The sequence below is a fragment of the Equus quagga genome, chromosome 7, assembly GCF_021613505.1.
Source record: "Equus quagga isolate Etosha38 chromosome 7, UCLA_HA_Equagga_1.0, whole genome shotgun sequence".
NCBI classification, from domain to species: Eukaryota; Metazoa; Chordata; class Mammalia; order Perissodactyla; family Equidae; genus Equus; species Equus quagga.
Window position 1 is genome coordinate 70,845,704 of NC_060273.1, and position 20,046 is coordinate 70,865,749.

The 20,046-nt window shown below is 46.5% G+C and overlaps 1 protein-coding gene across 4 annotated transcripts in view; it reads right to left on the bottom strand.

The window, feature by feature from the left end:
• ABLIM3 (actin binding LIM protein family member 3) overlaps positions 1 to 20,046 on the bottom strand; it is a 108,970-nt gene extending 88,924 nt beyond the window's left edge. For 3 of the 4 annotated variants that reach the window (XM_046666318.1, XM_046666317.1, XM_046666314.1), the window contains exon 1: positions 19,920 to 20,046. In XM_046666318.1, coding sequence (XP_046522274.1) covers positions 19,920 to 19,932 — 13 coding nt within the window. In that variant the 5' untranslated portion in view covers positions 19,933 to 20,046. Of the gene's footprint in view, positions 1 to 8,602; positions 8,725 to 19,919 lie in introns of those variants that run through there. The other variant, XM_046666315.1, reaches the window with a different exon arrangement.

The window sequence follows — 20,046 nt, forward strand, 5'->3', positions numbered from 1 at the left end:
TCTGCTATAGACTCATACAATGGGCTAGCAGAAAAATTGTGTGTTTATGCTGAGTGTCCTGATGTAAGCCATCTTTCAAGGCCAGCTCAGAGGTTATTTGGCTGGTTTATTAGTGTAGATGATCTCAAAGATCCCTACCCACTATGAGATTCAAGGATGCTTTGGTCTGACTTTGTCTCGAGGATATAAGGTAGAGTCTCCACCTCCGATTCAAGCTGTGTTTGGAATGGAAAGTACCCTCCAACTATAATTACCAGTTCTGTAACTGAGCATATGTTGGTGGAAGCCTCAATTCATAGTGAGCCAGTTAAAATGCAAGGAAGGGACAGCTAGCAGATCTTTCCAGTTAGAGTCCAGGCTGTTAATTACTTTCGTAAAAGAAATACATAAACATACAGATGGCAATTGTAGTAAATACGATCATCTACATATAAATATCAAAATCCAACCCATTCCTCAAGGCCTATCTCATATGCAACATTCTTCTAGAAATACTTCCAGATTCTCCCCTCACCCTCCTCAAAATATGAGCTCTCTTTCTTTAAAATCTCATGGCATGTACTTCTTATGACTAAGCAGTGGTTCTCAAACTGTAGCACGCATCAGAATCCTTAAATGTCTCGTCAAAACACAGATTGCTCGGCTCCACTCCCAGGGTGTCTGATTCACTAGGTCTAGGGTGGGGGCTGAGAATTCGCATTTCTAACAAGCTCCCAAGTGATGCTGACACTGCTGGTCCGACGACCACATTTTGAGAGCCACTGACCTAGAGCGTAGTCCACCCTGTAACATCGTTACTTTTGTGCTTCCTCGTTATCCCTAGCAGATTGTAAATTACTTGAGGAGAGAGCTACTCAAGTCTATAGACCCTGGAGTATTCTTGCGGACAGTCTACAAACATTTAGACACACCCAGGGGATGAGATGAAGAGTTAAGTTTTTGGTCAGGATGAACTTGACAGCTGTTTCCTACAACAGGTATCACTTGAGCCCACAAGGAAGGCAAATGCAACAGACCTGTTCCCAAGAAGTAACCGGCACAGGAAATTTCTGTGGCTAAACCACGCTGTAATAGAAATCACAACACGGTCAAGTTCAACATTCTGGTGGAAGACCAAAACCCAAATGAAATCCATCAAATGCTTATGTAACTTTTCCTATACTTAACGTGGTGGCTATGTGTGTGAGGGGGACAGTAGGGGGTGTACAATGACAAATAATAGAAGTGCTCAAGGTTATCCAACTACCCTTCATAGGGAATCCAAGAAAAAAAGTATGCTTGGAATCAGACCGTGACAGCATTTGGAGATAGGGTCTTTAAAGAGATGATTAAGTTAAAAAGAGGTCATATGGGTGGGCTGTAACCCAATATGAATGGTGTCCTTTTAAGAAGAGGAGATGAGGACACAGACATGCACAGAGGGGGACCATGTGAAGACACAGGAAGAAGATGGCCATCTACAAGCCAAGGAGAGAGGCCTCAGAAGAAACCAACTCTTTTGACACCTTGATCTCAGACTTTCAGCCTCCAGAACTATCATAAAATAAATTTCATTGTTAAAGTGACTGCTATGTAGTATTGCGCTGTGGCAACTCTAGCAAACTAATACGGACTCCAAATCATTATTTTAAATAGTAGAAAGACTATAAAAGCTGTCAGGGAATCAAGACTATGCCATGCCCCTCGAGTAGAAGATGCCCCGCACCATCTACCCCTAGTCTCAGCCCTCTTATCTCTGAGGATGCCAACAGGTCCTAACCAACCTCCTTTCTCCACTCATTCCCCACACAGTAGCCTGACTGATGCTTTCAAAATGCAAATCCAATGATGCTTAACTCCAATCCCACCACCTCCGGTGGCATTTAACACCATTCAATGGCTTCACTTTGCTCTTGGGATAAAGCCAGACTCCTTGCCATGGGCCACAAGGCCCTACATGGCCGGGTCCCTGCCAGTCTCCCCCATCTCACCTCAGACGCCCCTCCCCTTTGGCAGTAGATGACAGCCACACTGGCTTTCTTTCTTTTCCCTCAAACCCATCCTGCTCCATCTCAACAGTGGGAGATACCCACTCCAACACAGACATGCCAGAGGTGCTTCCACGGTCAGATGTTTTACACATCCTGGAACATGCATTCCAAGGCGGATGGCTTTCAGCAGGAAGAAGTCGTGACTGCTCATACCCCACTGCCTTTGTCAAGTTAGTCACCGGAAGAAACTGTCTAAGGAGCAGCTGAAAAGCGTCAGAGCATTGAGCGAGGGGAGGAGGAAAAAGGGAGGCCTACCGAGATGTATGCAGAATGTTCTTCCCAAACTAGACCTGGGTGAATCCTGGTGCTGGGCACCATTCATCTGAGAACTGTAAAAGGAGCTGAAGGGTGAAATTCTGGGCCTGTCGGCCAAAATGAGCCACCTGTTCTGATAGGCATGATGAAAGGGCTCTTTCTTTTTGGTCTGGGTGGCTCACTGCCCTTCCAGACACAAAGAGAAGAGCAAAGCGTCTATCCTATGGTCACTCTCCTGTGTCTCTTTTTATCATCATTTAATTATAGAGACCATGCTTTCTGAACGAGATGCTGAAATGCATGGTTGGATGCATGGCCTAAGAATGGGATGAAATACTTGAATTTCGGACAATTGCTTCTAAGGAGACTAGACTAAAGAGTCTAGTGTCCTTTACCTTCTTGACTCTTTACCTTCCCCATTTAGTGTAACCCCAATAAAGCTGGATTTGCCTTGTGCTCAATTTCTGTACAGAATTGTACTAAATTTTAATGATTCAAAGAAACATAGCCAGCAACCAAAAGTAATAAAAAAACAATTCAAATATATTTTGCCTTCTCTTTCAAAGAACAGCCAAGGGAAGAAGGCATCTACTTAATAACGAGTACAACAAAGGCTAACTCAGGCCTTCCTCATTCACGGCCTCAATTGATCATCACCAAACATATGAGTCAGGGCTGCTGGGGATCAGTCTGCCCATTTTACAGATGAGAAAACCAAGGCTTAGGGAACTGAAGAGATGTGCCCAGTCTCCAACACACGCCTTCGGATCCCCAGTTCAGCGAGCTTTCTTTTCTATACTTGTGCACATGCACACACATACACGCACCACTAGACTCCCTTTCCATCATTCTGCAACCTAAAATACTGCTTTTTATTTCCCGGTACTAAGGCCAGCAGAAAATGATTACTGCCAATATAACTTCAAGGAATCCCGAGAGATTCATTAACATTTGACTCCCAAAGCCCAGTTAAGTGTGGAGCTCAGATAAGAAGGAGCACACATCAGTGAAGCCTACAAGCATTTCACTCTCTCAGCCTCTCTAAGCCAGACTAATGCCTCAAAAAAAAAAAAAAAATCCTACCAGAATACCCCTCTTCTAGCCAAAGAGGCATTCTGTCCCCAGTCGACTCCAGAAACCCTGGTACAATAATTAACATGTGGGCCAGAGGCCCATACTCATTGGCACAGGACAGATTCTCAGATGAGAAACAGAAGCCCCAAATCCCACTCACATAAAGGGCTTATTGACATTATCTGCTGAACAGAATACGGATTTCAAGGGAGACAGCAAGACAGAGAGAAAGCAGAATTTGGGCTGTGGAGGAAGTAGGCAGGGGAGGAGGTAGACTTCTCCCCTATTTCAAAGCCCCTTAGATTTTCCCCAGGGCATTCTCTAAGTTCATACTCCCAAGTGGACTTTGCTCCACGTTAAGGAGCATTTCCCCATAACACTGATGTCACAGAAGCCAAGATAATCCAGGTCAGCAAACACATTCCTGTTGTGAAACAGAAGGTTTCAGAGAGCTCCCACGGGCAGATTGGCCATGGGTGATGCCCAGGTGACCCGGGCTCTAGAGCAGCAGCTCGACTGGGGCTAACTCCAGGGAGAGAAATGGCCTCAGTGAGGGCAATGGCATTCAGATCCAGAAAACCCAAAATGGTTTGATTATTAGAGGGAGAGATAGGGGGAGGATTAGAGCTAAAAGGGCCCATGACAGGCTACAGCAGTGAAAAGTGCCAAATAAGAAGATGGATGTGGACATAGGCATTTATGCCATTTGCTCTGTGGCCTTGTGCTGAGTGTGGGATGTGGATGGCCCTGGAGATGGAGGACCATCCCTGCATGTGAGATAGTTAGCCTGTTTGTGCTTCAGACTCTTCTCAACCTGGAGATACAGCCAGAACCCCAGGTTATAGCCCAACAGAGGGATCACAAAGCATAGTGGTGAACAGAAAGTGTTCCTAAGATGGCCTAATGTTTCCCTGAGTCCCTTGATCCAAAAAGCTCTTCTCGAGTGAGCACACTACAGTGACACTAGCATTATTCTGATGTCACTTTTCTGGCACCCACCAAGCACGGGGGCAGATCTGGCTCCCAGCAGAAAGTCCCCAGTCAGCACAAAGAGATTTTAAAGTCCATGCACTAAAACTCACATTTGTTGGCGCACTTATTTATTCAGCAATATTTACTGGATAATTTCTATGTGCTAACGACTGAAGATAGATACACTTATGAATAAAACCAGCAGGTTTCCCATCCTTTGGGAGTTTACAATTCTGTGGGAAAGATACACAGTAAGTAAATAAATAAATAAATAGATAATTATGAAGTGTGACAAGTAGAATGAAGACAATGAACAAGGGATGGGTCAGGCAATCTGAAGATAAAACATTTCAGCTAAGACTGTAAGGATGTGAGGAAGCCAGCCATGGAAGACCAGGGGGAAAACAATGCAGGTGGAGAAACAGCATGTACAAGGGCCCTGAGACTGGAAAGCACGTAGTGAGTTCAGGGAGGCCAGTGCAGCTGGAAAATTGGGGCCAGGGAGAGATCTGCACGAAATAAGTTGGAGAGGAGGCTCTTGAAAGGTACAATGCTTAAAAATTTACCAAGCACCTTCTCAGGTTTTATTATAGTTGAAATAGCCTTCTGAGGTAAGCAAGGCTGATAGGATGGACCCATTGAACTAATGAGGATACTAGAAGGTGTCAGAGTTAGTAGGAGAGCTGAGATTTGGAGTCAGTTCTTCTGTTTCTAAGCCTAGGAATCTTTTAAAGGGTTTTATATATATATGAATTTGGTATAATTTACAAATATCAAAATATATAGCTCTTAAATACAATGAGTTTTGACAAATAAGTCCATGTAAACAACGTCTCAATCAAGATAGGGTACATTTCCATCACCCCAGGGAATTTGCTGCGACTTTTTGCAATCAGTCTCTCCTCCCCACAACCAGAGGCAAACTCTGTTATGCTCCCCACCCACGCAGAGTAGTTTTGCCTGTTCTTGAACTTCATATAATGGAATCATGCAACATAGCCTCTTTTACATCTGGATTCTTTTCCTCAGCATGTTTTTGAGATTCATTCATGCTATGGCATGTATCAATAGTTTGCCCATTTTTTTGCTGAGCAGTATTCCATCGTGTAAATGTAACACAATTTGTATTCCCATTTGTCCATAGATGAACATATGGGTTGTTTCTAGCTTTGGGATACTATGAATTAAGCTGCCAGGAACATTCTTACACAAATCTTTTTTGCAGATATATGTTTTCCTCTCTCATGTGTAAATACCTAGGGGTGGAGTTGCTGGATCATAGGCAGGTGTATGCTGGGTTTTTATAAAACTGCCTGACAGTTTTCCAAAGTCATTGTAGCATTTGATATTCCCACCAACAATGTATGAGAAATTTTAGCCATTTTGGTGGGTGTAAAGAGGTGGTTTTAATTTGCATTTCCCTGATGACTAATGATGCTCAGCACTTTTTGTATGCTCACAGATCATTTATATATGCTCTCTTGTGAAGTGTCTGTTGGAATTTCTTGCCCATTTTTGCTGCTTTTAGTGTTCTAAGAAGTCATTGCCTACCTCAAGGTCATACGATACTCTCCTATAGTTTCTTCTAGAAGCTGTATAGTTTTAGCGTTTAGTTTATTTAGGTCTATGAGCTATTAAATTAATTTTTGTGTGTTGACTAGCGATGGACAGGCTTGCATAAATGAGGATTCCTTTACTTTTATTTTACTTTTTGTTGTGGCATAATTTGGTTAGAGTCAAGTGTACAAATCTTAAGTGTAAAGCTCAAAATTTTTTTACATACGTATGCATCTACGTAACCACATTTGGATCATTTGAGGACATCTTTTTAATGTCAAAAACATTTGTTAGTCTCTCTATATTAGTATTATATTTAAGTAACAGTTATGGTAGCTTGTTGTCATACTGAATTTTCTCAACCACATTCATTTGACAGAGTATTACGTATTTGAAGCTTGGTGCACACAAGGATTTGTAAGCTCCAGCAATAATTCTCTGGCTCCCCAGTGCTTTGTAGCTTACAGTTGGGGAGCAAATACACTGTACCCTCCTGACACATGACTCCAGTCCTCAAGGAGCTTATAAGCTAAGAGGAGTGCTAGGAAACGCACATGAATAAGCCATGTTGACTTACAGCAAATGAACCATAACCATAAGAATGTTTCAAACCAGGGCTAGGGACCTCAGAAGAGGAAATAAAATCACTTCAGGAGTGGATGAGAGGAAACTAAAATGGCAAAGTCTTTTAGCCTAAAGATGGCTAGGATTTTGATAAATGAGGGTAATTGTAGGCGGTAAGTGCCAGTGGGAAGAATGGTAAAAAATAAAAAACCCAATGTGCTTTAGTTAGGATCCTTTTCATTGTAATTTACAGAAACCCAACTGAAACTAGTTTAAGCATAAAGGGAATCTGTTGGTTCTTGCAAGTGGGAGATCTGGGAGGTGGGGAGTGGTAGGTAGCCTCTGGCTTCGGGTCTGCCTGGATTCAGGGACTTCACTACATGGTCAGAGTGACTCTCTATTTTTCAGACAGCTTCTTCCCATATATTGGACAAGAATGCCCACTGGTATCCCTGGACCCTCATCTTCTCGGCTTAGCAACCTCATTGGAATGAATACTTCTCCTCCCCAATATCTCCCTATCCAATTTCCGAGAATACTCTGGTTGGCCTCTCTTGGGTCTAAGGTCCACTGACAAACAAATCCTTGGGCCAAGGTAAATGAGATACTCTGATTGGCTAGACTAGGTCATGTGCCACCCCCTGGGGGAGGGGCAGAACACTACAACCGACAGCCCATTAGTGCTACATGGAGCTGGAGGGAAGTTCTTGCAAAGAATCAGAAGAAGGGATGATAAAACATGCTGGACAGACAATCTGGCTACTGTCTTTCATTACAAAGGAATGTGCGCTTTGAGCAGGAAATGTGAATGGGGAGCAAAGCAGGAGGAGACTTTGCTCTGGACATTGAAGCACTGGCATGGAATTGCCCAGTGCGTCTTTTCCCAAGTGGGAGAGTCTCTGGCCTGAGTATCTTTCTCTGCAGCCCAAGAGCTGTCTACTGAACAGATCCCCGGGCAGCCTGTGCAGCCTGGCATTTAGTGGACACTTGACAAGAGTCATATAATACCTGAGTGTGAATTATGGGGTTGCCGAACATGAAGGCAGCACAAAGCATGGAGACAGCTTTGTAGGGTCCTTTCTGTGTCTATCTTTCCAGTGCATCACCTCTATCATATTTGAAGCAAACTCCTCTTGTAGTTACAAAGATGAACTAACCAAGAGGGATTAGGCATTTCTGTGTCATCATTTTGCATCGGAATGTCAAAGTTGGAAGAGATCTTAGAAGTCATCTAGTATAGGGGTCAGCAAACTCTGGCCCAAGGGCCAAATCACTCTCCACCTATATTTTTGTAAATAAATTTTGATGGGACTGCAGCCTTGTCATTTGATTACACATCGTCTAGGGCTGCTTTCATGCCACAGAGACCACATGGCCTACAAAGCTCAAAATATTTACTACCTGGCCATTTACAGAAAAAGGGTGCCAACCCCTGGTCTAGGATGACATGCTCCCTCCTCTAACAGCCTCTGTGACGTTAATTTTACCTCTGACTCATGCCTAGGATCAAAAGAGACAAATTCATGGAAAGTTTAGAATGATGTATAAGAAAGTACTTCTTAAGTGTTAGTAAACACAAGTCCTGGGCAATCAATACTTTGTTCCCTTTTCCCAAAGGAATGATCAAGAGGTGACTGTGTCCTCACAATACCAGGTGTTGATTAATTTGTATATTTAAAGGGGTCTTCCCAACACATTCAAGTGTATTTCATTACTTTACCACCATTAATCATTACAGAGCATTTTCCATGTGCCAAGCATCTTCATCTTACACCACTTCGTTCACTCAGTGTTGCCCTAACATTCCCATCTTGTGAGGAAACTGAAGCTTTGGAGGCAAAGCAAGTCACCGAAGGCTGCACAGCTAGTAAGTGGCTGAGCTGGAATTTGAACCCAGGCCGTCTGACTCCACAGCTCAAGTGCTTATCAAATACACTAGCTAGGCATCTCGATTTAGTCAGTAACCTAGTTTTCAAAGTATCAGTTCTCAGAGTCGCAGAAATCAGAATCAGATAACAGGTCCAACTGTGGGCAAAAGAGGAGGAATGCCAACAGTAATGCACAGCCAGCTACAGAACCACTGCCATCCTCTCTGCACCCCACGCCCTCCCCTCTCATCCACTCACACCTGCGCACTGCGCTTAGCCTACCTCTCATGGCCTCTGGGCTCTCTGATCCATCAGGTACGTGTTGCCAGGGAGATCGTCCTGAATAATGCACAGCTCTGGTCGGGTCACGGCTCGGCTCAGAACCTCTCAGGGCTCCTCATTGGCCATAGACTGTAACCAACACTGTCTAGCCTGGCACTGAAAACTCTCAAAGACCTGATCCTCACCAGCTCGCCAGCTTTATTTCCTCACTGTCCACCTCCTCATACTCTACAGAGTACAGACAAACTGGACTTCCTGACATTTCCCGAAACACTCTGCATCTGTTTATTTCACTGAGCCAAGGGCCCAGGATGCAGAAGTTGTGCAAGAAGGGTTTGTGGAATGCTTGCCCCGGAGAAGGACTGAATAAGCCCGTCTGGAATGCCCCTTCTTTCCCTTCTCCTCCACCTCCAAAAGCTTATTCACCTCTCCAGGTCTTCTCCACAAAGGATCCCCAGGTCTTCCAAAGGAATCTGGCCTGTCCTCCTGTGCACTCTTTCCTTCCCTCTCAACACCCATGATGGTTTCCCATCATGTTACAGCCACACATGCTCACATCCACCCTGGATGATGCTGGAAGGAGGCGATGTGAGGTCACGCTCTCTGTCGTGTGCATCTCCGATCCCACAGTACATGGCACATCGTCATACATAGCGCAGGGATTTATGTCACTGCCCCAGTGAATGCATAAGCAGTGCTGGGACATCCAGCAGGAGACTATAAGACCAGCCACTCCAGTGTACACTTTCCTCCGTGACTCTCCTCACCTTTAAGTAGGAGAAGATGGTGAAAAGGAGGGAGCAGGGAGGAGAGAAAGGAGGCCTCAGAGTCCGATCGACATGCTTTCAAATGCCTGCCCCACCACCTCCTGGCTTGTGTGACGGAAACCAGGTGACTCATCTTTGAACCTCATTTCCCTTTTATGCAAAATGGGGGTATAAATAGTCCTTGTTAAATTCATCCATTCATATATTCATTCAAGGCTTCCTTACTTATTAAATATGAGATTTGGGATGAATGACCTCTTCTCTGAGCCCGAGTTTCCTCCTCTGTAAAATGAGGATAATATTAGTAACCCTCCCAGGACTTTCATGAAGGTTAAGTGTGTTATGTGTGTGAAGAGCTTGGCACCGTGCCTGGCACACAGCAAATGCTCAACCAACGTGAACTGTTGTTAGTGGTCACCACTCTGATTTTGGAGGACTCAGCAGTGTACAAAACAGACAGGGCTGTCACAGAGCCATCATGTGGCTGACAGTTCAAAAGGGATAAGAGACAGAAATGAAGAAAAAAAACTAATGGATAAAATAATTACCAACCGCCGCGAGTTCAGTGAAGGTTGGTGAGAGCCAATATAACACGGGGACTTCCCTTAGTTGCAGGATGGAGGGAAGGCCCAGGTAGGACTGTTGCAAGGACTAAACAAATAATATATGTAAACATTGGCACTCAGATAGGCTATAATTGGAAAAGAATGTCTCTTGATTAGAAGGAGGAGAAAAAATTGGTCTGAGGCTAAGACATCTCTGATGGGGGCTGGGCTTCTCTTTGTTCCTGAAATGCTCCCTCCCAGGTCCCTTCTCCCCACATGTAATGGGCCCAGGCTCTGTATCCACCCTTTGAATGAAAGAGTCATGGTCTCTTGAGGTCTCTGCATCATATAATCCTAGCATCACAGGCAATTCTCCTTCCAGAACAACTCATGCTGACTGTGAAAATATCTAATTTTACGGTTGCCTTAGATTGTCTTGGACGGGCAGGGTCTGGACCCCTGGGCTGTTTCCCCAGATTTCAAAAAGCAGGAACAGACCTCGGGCTGCCCCTGCCCCTGCACGCTGAGAGCAGCTTGCTGCAGGAAGATTGGCACTTGGCGGAGTGTGCTTCAGGTGCTTAAAATAGATCAACTGTGTCATTAGACTATGGCAAAGCAGTCGTCTCATTGGCCCTGCTGGGGCTGGCGAGGGCAAGAGATAACAGCCCATGGAGAAAGACCTGCGCTTTGCACAAAATCAAGCAGATGCGAGGAAGAAGCTTTGGAAATGATACAGGCAGTACAGAGTGGAATTCTGCCAGGAGAGGGGGTGGGGCTGCTGCATGAGCCCACAGCGGTAACCACCGCACCGGGAGCAACACTACGGCCAAGAGGAGCCTGTCTGGACCCCTTGTCTGGCTGGTGATACACTTGGAAAAGAGGCTAGAGACTTCTGGGTTGCAGGGCACAAAGTAGCAGCATTGTGTGAAATCGTCAAGGGATCATCCACACTCTCCTGGGGACACAAACCCAATGTGCAGGGCTGACTCTGGCACCTCCCTACCGCTCCTTCAATGCCCTCTCTCTAGCATGTTTCAAGTCTTTCTACCATGCTGGCTGCTCTTGCCTGGGCATGCTCCAGTTGATCACTGTGCACCCTGAACACAATGCTTCAGGCACAGCCTAATCAGCATTCTGCAGAGCGGCGCTATGACCTCCTCCTGTCCATGCAGCCTGGAATCGCATTTTCCAGCAGACCACATGGCTCTGTTGCCTCCTACTGAACTTGAGATCAACCCACCCCCTCCCCCAACCTTTAACTCTAATGGCTGCCATGCCTGGTGTCGCAGACATTGGGAAATGACGGCTGCTGAGGAGGAGAAGAGTTCAAGTCATATTTGGGAGCTAGGAACGACCAGATGTGGACACAGACTAAACACCAGATAGTGAAGGAAAGAGAAATGTAGACAAGCACTGCTTTCTAATCACTAACTTATGTGCCTGGGTAGATGGAGGTTCTAGCAATTAAGAGGGACCACAGAGTTGAAGTGGGTTTTTTCTTTCAAAGAGAATATTAAATTTTAGGTTGAATTTGAAGTGGGAATATCTAGGTGTCCATCTTAGCAGACAGTCAGAAAGATGAACCTAGTGTTTAGCAGAGAGATCTGTATCGTAAAGAAAAAGAGAGTGGGCTTTTCATAATGAATTAACTCATCAAATATCTTTTGAGCATTTTCCATGTGCCAGGCACTGTGCTTTGCTTTCTATGAATTCTTTACTACTCTGATCTCTTCCAGGGGAATGAAAAAAAGTCTGCCCTCAACTGAAGACATTAGGTAGGGATTATCCATTTTCCCACTCTTCTTTCTCAAGCAGAACCCCATAATGACAGAGGAGAGGTCTTGAGTAGCCATACAGGGTCAGTGCGTGGCCTTTCAGTAATCACTCCTCAGCTGGGTGGCATATGAACTGACCTTACTGTCACAGAGCTCATGCTGTTGACTAGATGTCCTCAACTGGATCAGGCATGTCCCTTGTGTCAGGATAATCACTGGAATAGTTCAGCCTCCCAAAGTACCTGCCTTTGGGCTGGAAAAGGTACCTAGAGCTGGGACCAGTTATCCGGAATTGCCTTCCTTTGGTCTGTGCCCCACCTGCTATTACTAAGTAACTCTGGAAACAAAACTGACCTCTAGGAGATGGGATCTAGATACTGTTTGCCCAACTGTCTCCAACAGGATATGATACCCTTCTGGGAACAGGTCAGCTGGGGAAATAAGGACGTGCTGCAGGGGCTTGCTCACTTCAAGAGGCCTTTAATAGCATGGCAGTGTTAATCAATTGCTACCTCCAGACAGGACTTTCTCCCATCGTAATTAAGAGAGAGGCTGCAATTTCCACATCTCTGTGTGAAGATACACTTCTCCAGGTGCGATGTTATATGGATTGTCTACTAGACAGGGGTTTAAAAATTCAAATCAGGACAGTGGAAAGATAACATAAAAGTATTAAGCTGTCCTCGTGCAATGTAACAGGAAGTGGTGGCCACTGTGGCACACTGGTGACCCATACATGCCCCACTGATGGCAGCAATCCTGCTGACTGTTGTCATGTAGGAGAATAGAGCAAGGATGCAACAGCTTCCAGTTTGTTTGTTTTTTTAAAGAGAAGCCAGAAATCTCAATTTTGATTTATCACCTTCCCAATGCTGGCAGATAATCCAAATTCATTGAAAACCTGGTGTATGCTCCATCACACCGCACACCAGCTGGTCCATTCTGCCAAGCCTGTATGATCCACAAAGGCAAGGCCCACGTTTGTTATCTCTGAGCCTCCAGCATGAGACACATGCTGATGTGTCTCCAGCATCATGCCGGACACAGAGTTGGTGGTCAGTAAATATCTGTTGAGTGAACAAATGAACAATCCAATTCTTATTCCCCAGGTAGGACATTCCCAGGAACCAGGCCAACTGAAAACCAATATCACGACTGTAAATTCCGTTATGCTATTGAAATGCTACAGTTGCGTGTAATGATCTGAAGCGGGGGTTGGGTGGGGTGGGTGTTTTCCGCAGACAGATTGATGGTGGAATACTAAGTCACTCTGGTCCTCCTTTCTGGGGACCTCCTCTATGTGAACTCTTCCCTTCAGGTTCTCAGGGAGAGGCTCTGTCCCCACCAGCCAGACATGGTAAAATTAGGGTTTAAACATCAAGACTAGGCAGATAACCTTCGTGACACTGGTGTTTAATAATCAACTGTCAGCACCCTACACCAGCCCTGGGGAGCGGCTGATATCAGGGGAAATCAATCCAAGGGAAGTCTTCTCCTTGAGGAGTCAATTATTTAACAAACACTGTTATGGATTGAATTGTGTTCCCTCAAACTCATATGCTGGAGTCCTAACCCCCAGTACCCCAGAAGGCGACCTTGTTTGGAGAGAGGGTCTCTACAGAGGTAATCAAGTTAGAATGAGGGCATTAGGGTGGGCCCTAATCCAGAAGGACGGGTGTCCTTGTCAAAAGGGGAAATTTGGACACAGAGACACACACGGAGGGAAGATGACGTGAAGACATAGGGAGAAGATGGCCATCCACAACCAAGGAGGGCGCCCTTCAACAGATCCTTGCCTCATGGCTCCCAGAAGGAACCAACCCTGCCAATACCTTGGTTTTGGACTTTGAGCTTCCAGAACTGTGAAACAATCCATTTCTGCTGTTTAAGCCACCCAGTTTGTGGTACTTTGTTATGGCAGCTCTAGCAAATGGATATACACTATTATTATTCATTTTATAAACCCTTGCTATACGCCAGGCATTGTTTTAAGCAGTCCAGAAGTATTAACTTATTTATTCTTTATAACAACTCTATGCGAGAAGCACTATCATTATATCCTCTGTGATTATAATTCAACACGAGGAACTAAGGGACAGAGAAGGTAAGTGACTTGCCCGAGGACACACAGCAAGTAAAGGGCAGGGTAGTAATCTGAATCCACCTGCCTAGTTCCAGTCTGTGCCCTTAAGAACCATGGAAGAACAATTTAACTGGTGAAATACCCCCAAAGTAAAAAGTGCTTACACACTTCTGGTTGTTTTCTGTTCTTTGACAATGGTATCTGGCTTGCGTTGGGTATTAGCCAGCTGTTGACCATTCACCACAGCAGATGTTATCTCAGCAAGATAAAGCTTTTGCCAGATAGGAACGTTGGAGTTCAGAATTGATATCACTTCCTTTATGCAACACAAGTGCTCTTGAAACAACATTTAGATTTTCAGAGATATGTTATATTCATTTTGGATGGTTTTACAATTGTTCCTTATTTTTCTAACCCCCCTTTAGCCTCAAGTAATCATTTGTTAACAACTGCTTCATTCATTTGGGAAGGGCTGTTTAAAAAAAAACCTCTATCCTTATAAACTATACAATCATCTCTACTTTTTATCTGTTTCGCAAATTTAGTATTTCTTTAGAAGGCATCGGACCGTGTTTGTGTTTGCAATGCATCCTTTTCTCAAGGAATTCTTAGAGTTCCTGACCTGGGCGATGACGTCAGCAGAGGGTGGTCATCGTTCTCCCTGTGTTGGGGGGTCCTCAATTCTGAACCCCTTGCCTCTCCAGATCTACGCTGCTCCCTTCTCTACCCTGCACTGTATCCTGGGTGGCTGACCACGATGGGCCTGTCAACTGCCTTCCTAGCCGTCTGGCTCCTGGCTGGACTGGGCCAGTGGGGAACACGGCAGGAGATGCAAGGGAGGGCGGAGAGCGAGCTCAGTCTATTTACTCCCCTGGTTCCTTCCTTTGGGTCTTGCCATGGGCTGGCTGCCTTCCTGGAGTCAGGCACCACAGCTCCTCTCAGGCAGTCCTTACCCCACAGCTCTTTGGGTCTCTGGGTTCCTTTTTTTTGCCCCTGGGGACAGGTGTGGTAAGAGTGGTAACAGCTACTGTCACTAGCCTCCTAATACTGGGCCATCCTTGCTTCTCCCGTTTGTTCCTCCACGCCCTTCTCACAAACCTGTGAAGACTCCTTCTGTTTAACTCCCCTCAACTTGCCCATCTGTCCCCTGCCAGGATCCTACTGACAGACTCCTCTCCTTCTTCACCCTAGAACTCAGTTGGGTGGTAGATCACTCAGACTTCATTTTCTAAAGGATCCTTTCCTTATTTCTATTCTTGCAACCACTGAGGCCCTCAGACCTTTTCTGAACTGGGCTAATTGTCTCTCCTAGGAACCTTGGATCCTAACTTCCTGTCTTCGACCCATAGCACACACAACAGCAGGTTAATAATCTTCCTGAAGGCTTCCTGAAAGCTATGGCTTTCCTATGTACAGAACCCAGGGCTGGCTACCACGCCAGTAAAACAGGCTAATTTTCAACCAGAGGGTTTGGCTCTTATGATACCATCATTCCAGAACTTTATTCTACTCAATGGCCAACTCAACTTCAGATTCAACTGCATTCCCTAAGACCCTGTGTCAGTGAGTTTCTCATGCTCTTCCCTAATCCTCACAACAATCCTGCACACTGGAATTATTGCTCACATTCTAGTCACGATAAAATTCAGGCTCAGAGACACGACCTATCTTGTCCGAGATCACAGATAGAGTACACGATAGACCTTGCACTTGAACTCGGGAATCCATACGCCAAAGCTCAGGTTCTTACTGCTCCAGTATGGTGTCTGCTTATCTCATGACACCTTTGTGGGGGTTATATAACCCCCTCAGTACTCTCTTCAACAAAACAAAGTCTTCTCCAAAAAAGTAACTTGTTGGCATGTCAATCCATGACAGAGACCAAGGAAGGGGTCAGAGGGCAGGAAGAAGGTGATGAAATGAGGGAGGGTGGCCATTGGCACCATTGTATGTGGTATGCATAATGCTTCCCAGCCTCGAGGAGGAGCCAGGCTGGGTTCTGTGCCTAGGAAAGCCATAGCTTTCAGGAGCTCTGGGAATTCTGACCCAAGTGAGGAGCACAGGATTTTATGACACACAGAACTGACTGGTGCTCAGGGCCTCTGGCACTCTGGGACCAACTCAGTCTCCCCTGGCTTTGGATGCAGGGACCTGGCAGCTCCTGGGGCCAACATGGGCCTGGGAGACACTGACAGGGAATAACCAGAGGTATACAGATGCCCAAGAATATGCACATTAGGTGGTGGTGCCCTCATGGCTCTGGGGACTGTGTGAGAGCGAGGGATCTGGGGTCAGCTCCTTTCTTGCTCTGTAGTTCAGAAAAATGGGCTGCAATCACACGGTAAGTGTGTGATGGGAGAGACAAGGCTCTGAAGGAACAGGGCCAAGGTGCACGGACAGCATACATCAGGGAGATGTTAGCTGGGCTGGGAGGCCGGTAGGGCTTATGCAGCTCTGGGGGGCGAGGAGGCCAGCCTGGGTGAAGGGGGAGTGGGCAGAAGGGCTGGTGCTGGAGGGAGAGGTCTTTCCAGGAGGAAGGGACAGCACATGCAGAGTTGGCAGGTGCAGGCCCTTAGAGAGAATGGAAGGAACTGAACCTGACGGGAACATGGAGAGTGGTGCAGTGTGGATGAGACGGGTCTGTGAGCAAGGCCGAGGCCAGGCCACATGGGAGCCTACAGGCCTCGCTGAAGGGTTTGCTTTCGCATCTTAAGAGCAATGGGATCTACGTCTTAAGCAGAGAGTGATGCAGAGGGTGGATGGGGGAGAACGGAAGAGGTTGGAGTGGATACAGAGGGCTGCCTCAGCAGGTCAGGAGACAAATGACAGATAGAGTCCTTGAAATTAGGTTGGGTACATGCAGAGGGCAGGAAAGGCTGGCTAGGAGACCCACCCCACAGAGGCCAAGGTGGGAATGATTGAGGTGCTTCCCTTTCCTTCGCCCAGAGGCACGCACCGTCTCATGATCAGCCCGGGTTTCCTGAGCCCTGAGGGCTCTGCTTGTGCCACTGTGTCCTGTTCCGTCCACAAGGAACCCTCCTTCCCCTCCCTTATTGGCTCCGAGGGCCAGACCCCACCTGTTGCATTCTGCCACGTCTGTACTACCACCTCTCTCCCTCATCTCCAAAATTACCCCTTCTCTCAAATTCCGGCTGTGTGGCATACTAACGCTCAGCTAGACTTGAGAAGAAAGGATTCTGATGAAACTAAAATGCACACTGAGGAGTTGCTGACTGAGCACTCCCCTTTTTGTCATCTGAGACATGTGCTTCTTATTAATAAAAACAATCTACATATGTTCACAAAGCATTTTCATACAATCCTGTGTAACCCTCAAAATCACAGTTCTGGCATTCCTCTCAATTTACGACGAACGTGTGACTTTCAAGAGGTTGAGTGACCTGCTCGCTGATGTCATAAAGTCAACAATGACAAAAGCCACAACGACCACTGCTGGTGATGACAGCCTGACCATCATCGTGACACGATGTCGGCTGTGTCCCAGGTACCACACTCCGTAGTGCACTCAGCACATTAACATGGATCTCCGTTCCACGCTGAGGGAGGTCTCAGTATTCCTATTTTGCAGATGAGACAACCATGCAGAAGAGCATCCACCTAACACAAGAAAAAAGGAGGACTAGCACCCAGACCTCCCGTTTCCAGGGCCTGACCCTATCAGTTCTTACACGCTGTCCTAGGACCTCTTCTCCAGATGATGTGATTAGGAACTTACTAATGAGCTCACGCTTTTGCCCCCACCTCAATGGTGACATTTGAACCACGGATTAGGAATAGAACGCACTGTCAGAAACATCCAGTACCTTTCATAATCCAACAATTAACTGCATGACTTGAAGACGCTAGTGAACATCAGCCACAGGGTTTCACCTATAATACTGGACTAATAACATCCACCTCACAGGTTGGGTGTGACAGTTTGGGGAGATCATGCAGGTGAAATGCTTAGCACAGTGGCTGGTGGAGAGTGGGGATCCAGCAAACGGAAGAGAAAGAAAAACTGAGTAAGAGTTTCTCTTAGGGTCAATTTCAGGCATGAGGATTAAGTTAAGAATTTCACATCCCAAAGGGGAGAACATTTTTGCTTACATCAGGTCATGCTAGGGACCTCCTGCCAACGCCCTGTCCCTCTGACCTTAGGATCCCGTCACTCCTTCACTTGAGTGAGGTCTGACTGCTACTCTCTCTCGTTTGCAGACTCTCAGGGTTGGGAGGAGCCTCAGTGACAGCTCAGCCCAAGCCTGAGCTTCAGTCTCCCCACTGTGTCCCCAGGCAGTTCTTTGGAGAAGCACTTCCTCTTATGGGAACTCAGGGGCCCCCAAGGCTGCCCAAGTCATTCCACTCTGTTTATTTTCCACTGCTCCTGGAAAGCAAATGCACTCTCCTTACTTAGGAAAAGTATATGAAGCTGGAATGGCATTTTTGTCAGTCCGCATCTTGTGCAGTAATCAACTCTATTTGTCATTCCTTTAAAAAAAAATAAAAAGTGAAATCTCCGTTTCCTTCTTTCAGGAATACTCAGTGTTTCTAACAGGACAAGAGTTCCTTGGGATCCCAGAGAGGGAAAAGGGCAGAGCCAACTGCTTGTTACCTTAGTTCTTAGTTCCTTGAAAAATAGATGAGCCATCTTTCTCTTCTGTCATTTAGTGAGAAAGGACTCCTATCAAGACATTTTTTCCCCAGAGACAGTGAGGCGTGACAGGCACTTCACATCTTTACTTGTCTGAAAGCACACAGATGTAAACATGTGGCTCGCCAGGTGACTGGGTCTACGGAATTTTGCTCTTTTCTTGAGCCTGGTGTGAAGCCAGACTGTCAAAATCAAAAGGCAAAATTCTTTGGCTGCAAGAGGGAGAGGAGTCTAGCCACACTTGCTTGCTTCGCTTCGCTATGTAATACACAAAGGAAGACAGCAGAGAGATGAGTCATACAAATACATAGTAAATAAATATATTTCATTTCCGTCTCAGTGGCTTTCGCTTTGTTTTCCTCCCCTCCATGCTAACAGCCTTGAAATGGAGGCACAGTGAGGACACAATGGGTTTGGTCTGGACACAACCTCAGAAGGTACTGATTTTTCTGGCCTTGCTGCTCAGCTCTGGCTTTTTCAGAAGAAACTTGCAGATGCTTAGATTAGAAGGGTCTCTAATTCAACCCTTCTCATTTTACAGATGAACAATCTGGGATCCAGACAGAGACTGATGACAAAGTCATAGACCTGGAGAAGTGAATGTTCCTAGGGGTCCTCCAGTTCCACAACCTCATCTGCTGCTGGGATGACCCAGACAAACTAATGACCAGGAAGCACGAAGCGGGACTTGAACCCAGACCTCCCCTCCACGTGGCACCGAGACCACGTGCCCCAGCAGGTGCCCATGGTCAAACGGACTATATTGAAGAGAAGTGGACTGGACCGCCTTGTATTTCTGATTGCATGTCTCAGCAGCTGAGGCTCAGCCCAGCAGCAAAATGTCTGGTCTTGGCTCTGCAAAGCAGTGTTGCCTCTGGCACGTCAGAGACCCTGACAGAAGGACTTGCCCTTTCCTCTCTAGTTCCAGGGATGGCTAAACAGCCTGTAGGTGCGTGGAGAAATCAGCCTCAGGCCAACGCGGCTGCAGGAGCACAGAAGCAGGATATTTCACAATCTCCAGATCCAAAGGTGGCTTCTGATGATTTGTTTATCAAACTGCTCGTTCCCATCCCACTGCCTGCCCACACCCACCCACCCGGCAGCCAAGGGCCAGCCTCCCTGCTCCTCCCGGCTTCAGGACAAGCAGGGCCTTCTGTGGCTTTCCAGCTGTGTGCAGGGGAGCTCCCCTCGGAGCCCCCACAGTCAGACAATGGCCACACAACTGCTTCCTAGGCCTTCCAAGGCATTGCTAGAAGGAGACAAGCAGCCTCCCTTGCAGAGGCAAGTGGCGCTGCTGATAAAACTAGCAAAATTAGGAAAAGCTGGACCCATATCCCTCTGCTCGGGAGCACAGAAAAGACCAAGAAGGAGTCTGGGGGCCATGTGTCCATCCAGATGCCAGGCTTCCTTCCTCCTTCCAGGCAGCCCCAGCGCAGGCTCCTGTACCTCCCGCCCCCACCCTGTTCCCATAGCAAAGGAGAGAAGGACCCACTTACTGCTCGTGTTCATGATGATGCCTTTGCGCTGGGTCTTTCATTCAAAACGGAGGCCCCGGTGGCTTTTTAAATCTTCCGATCTTCCGACCTCACTCATCACCTGGGGGTGAAAAGGCCATCCAGTGCC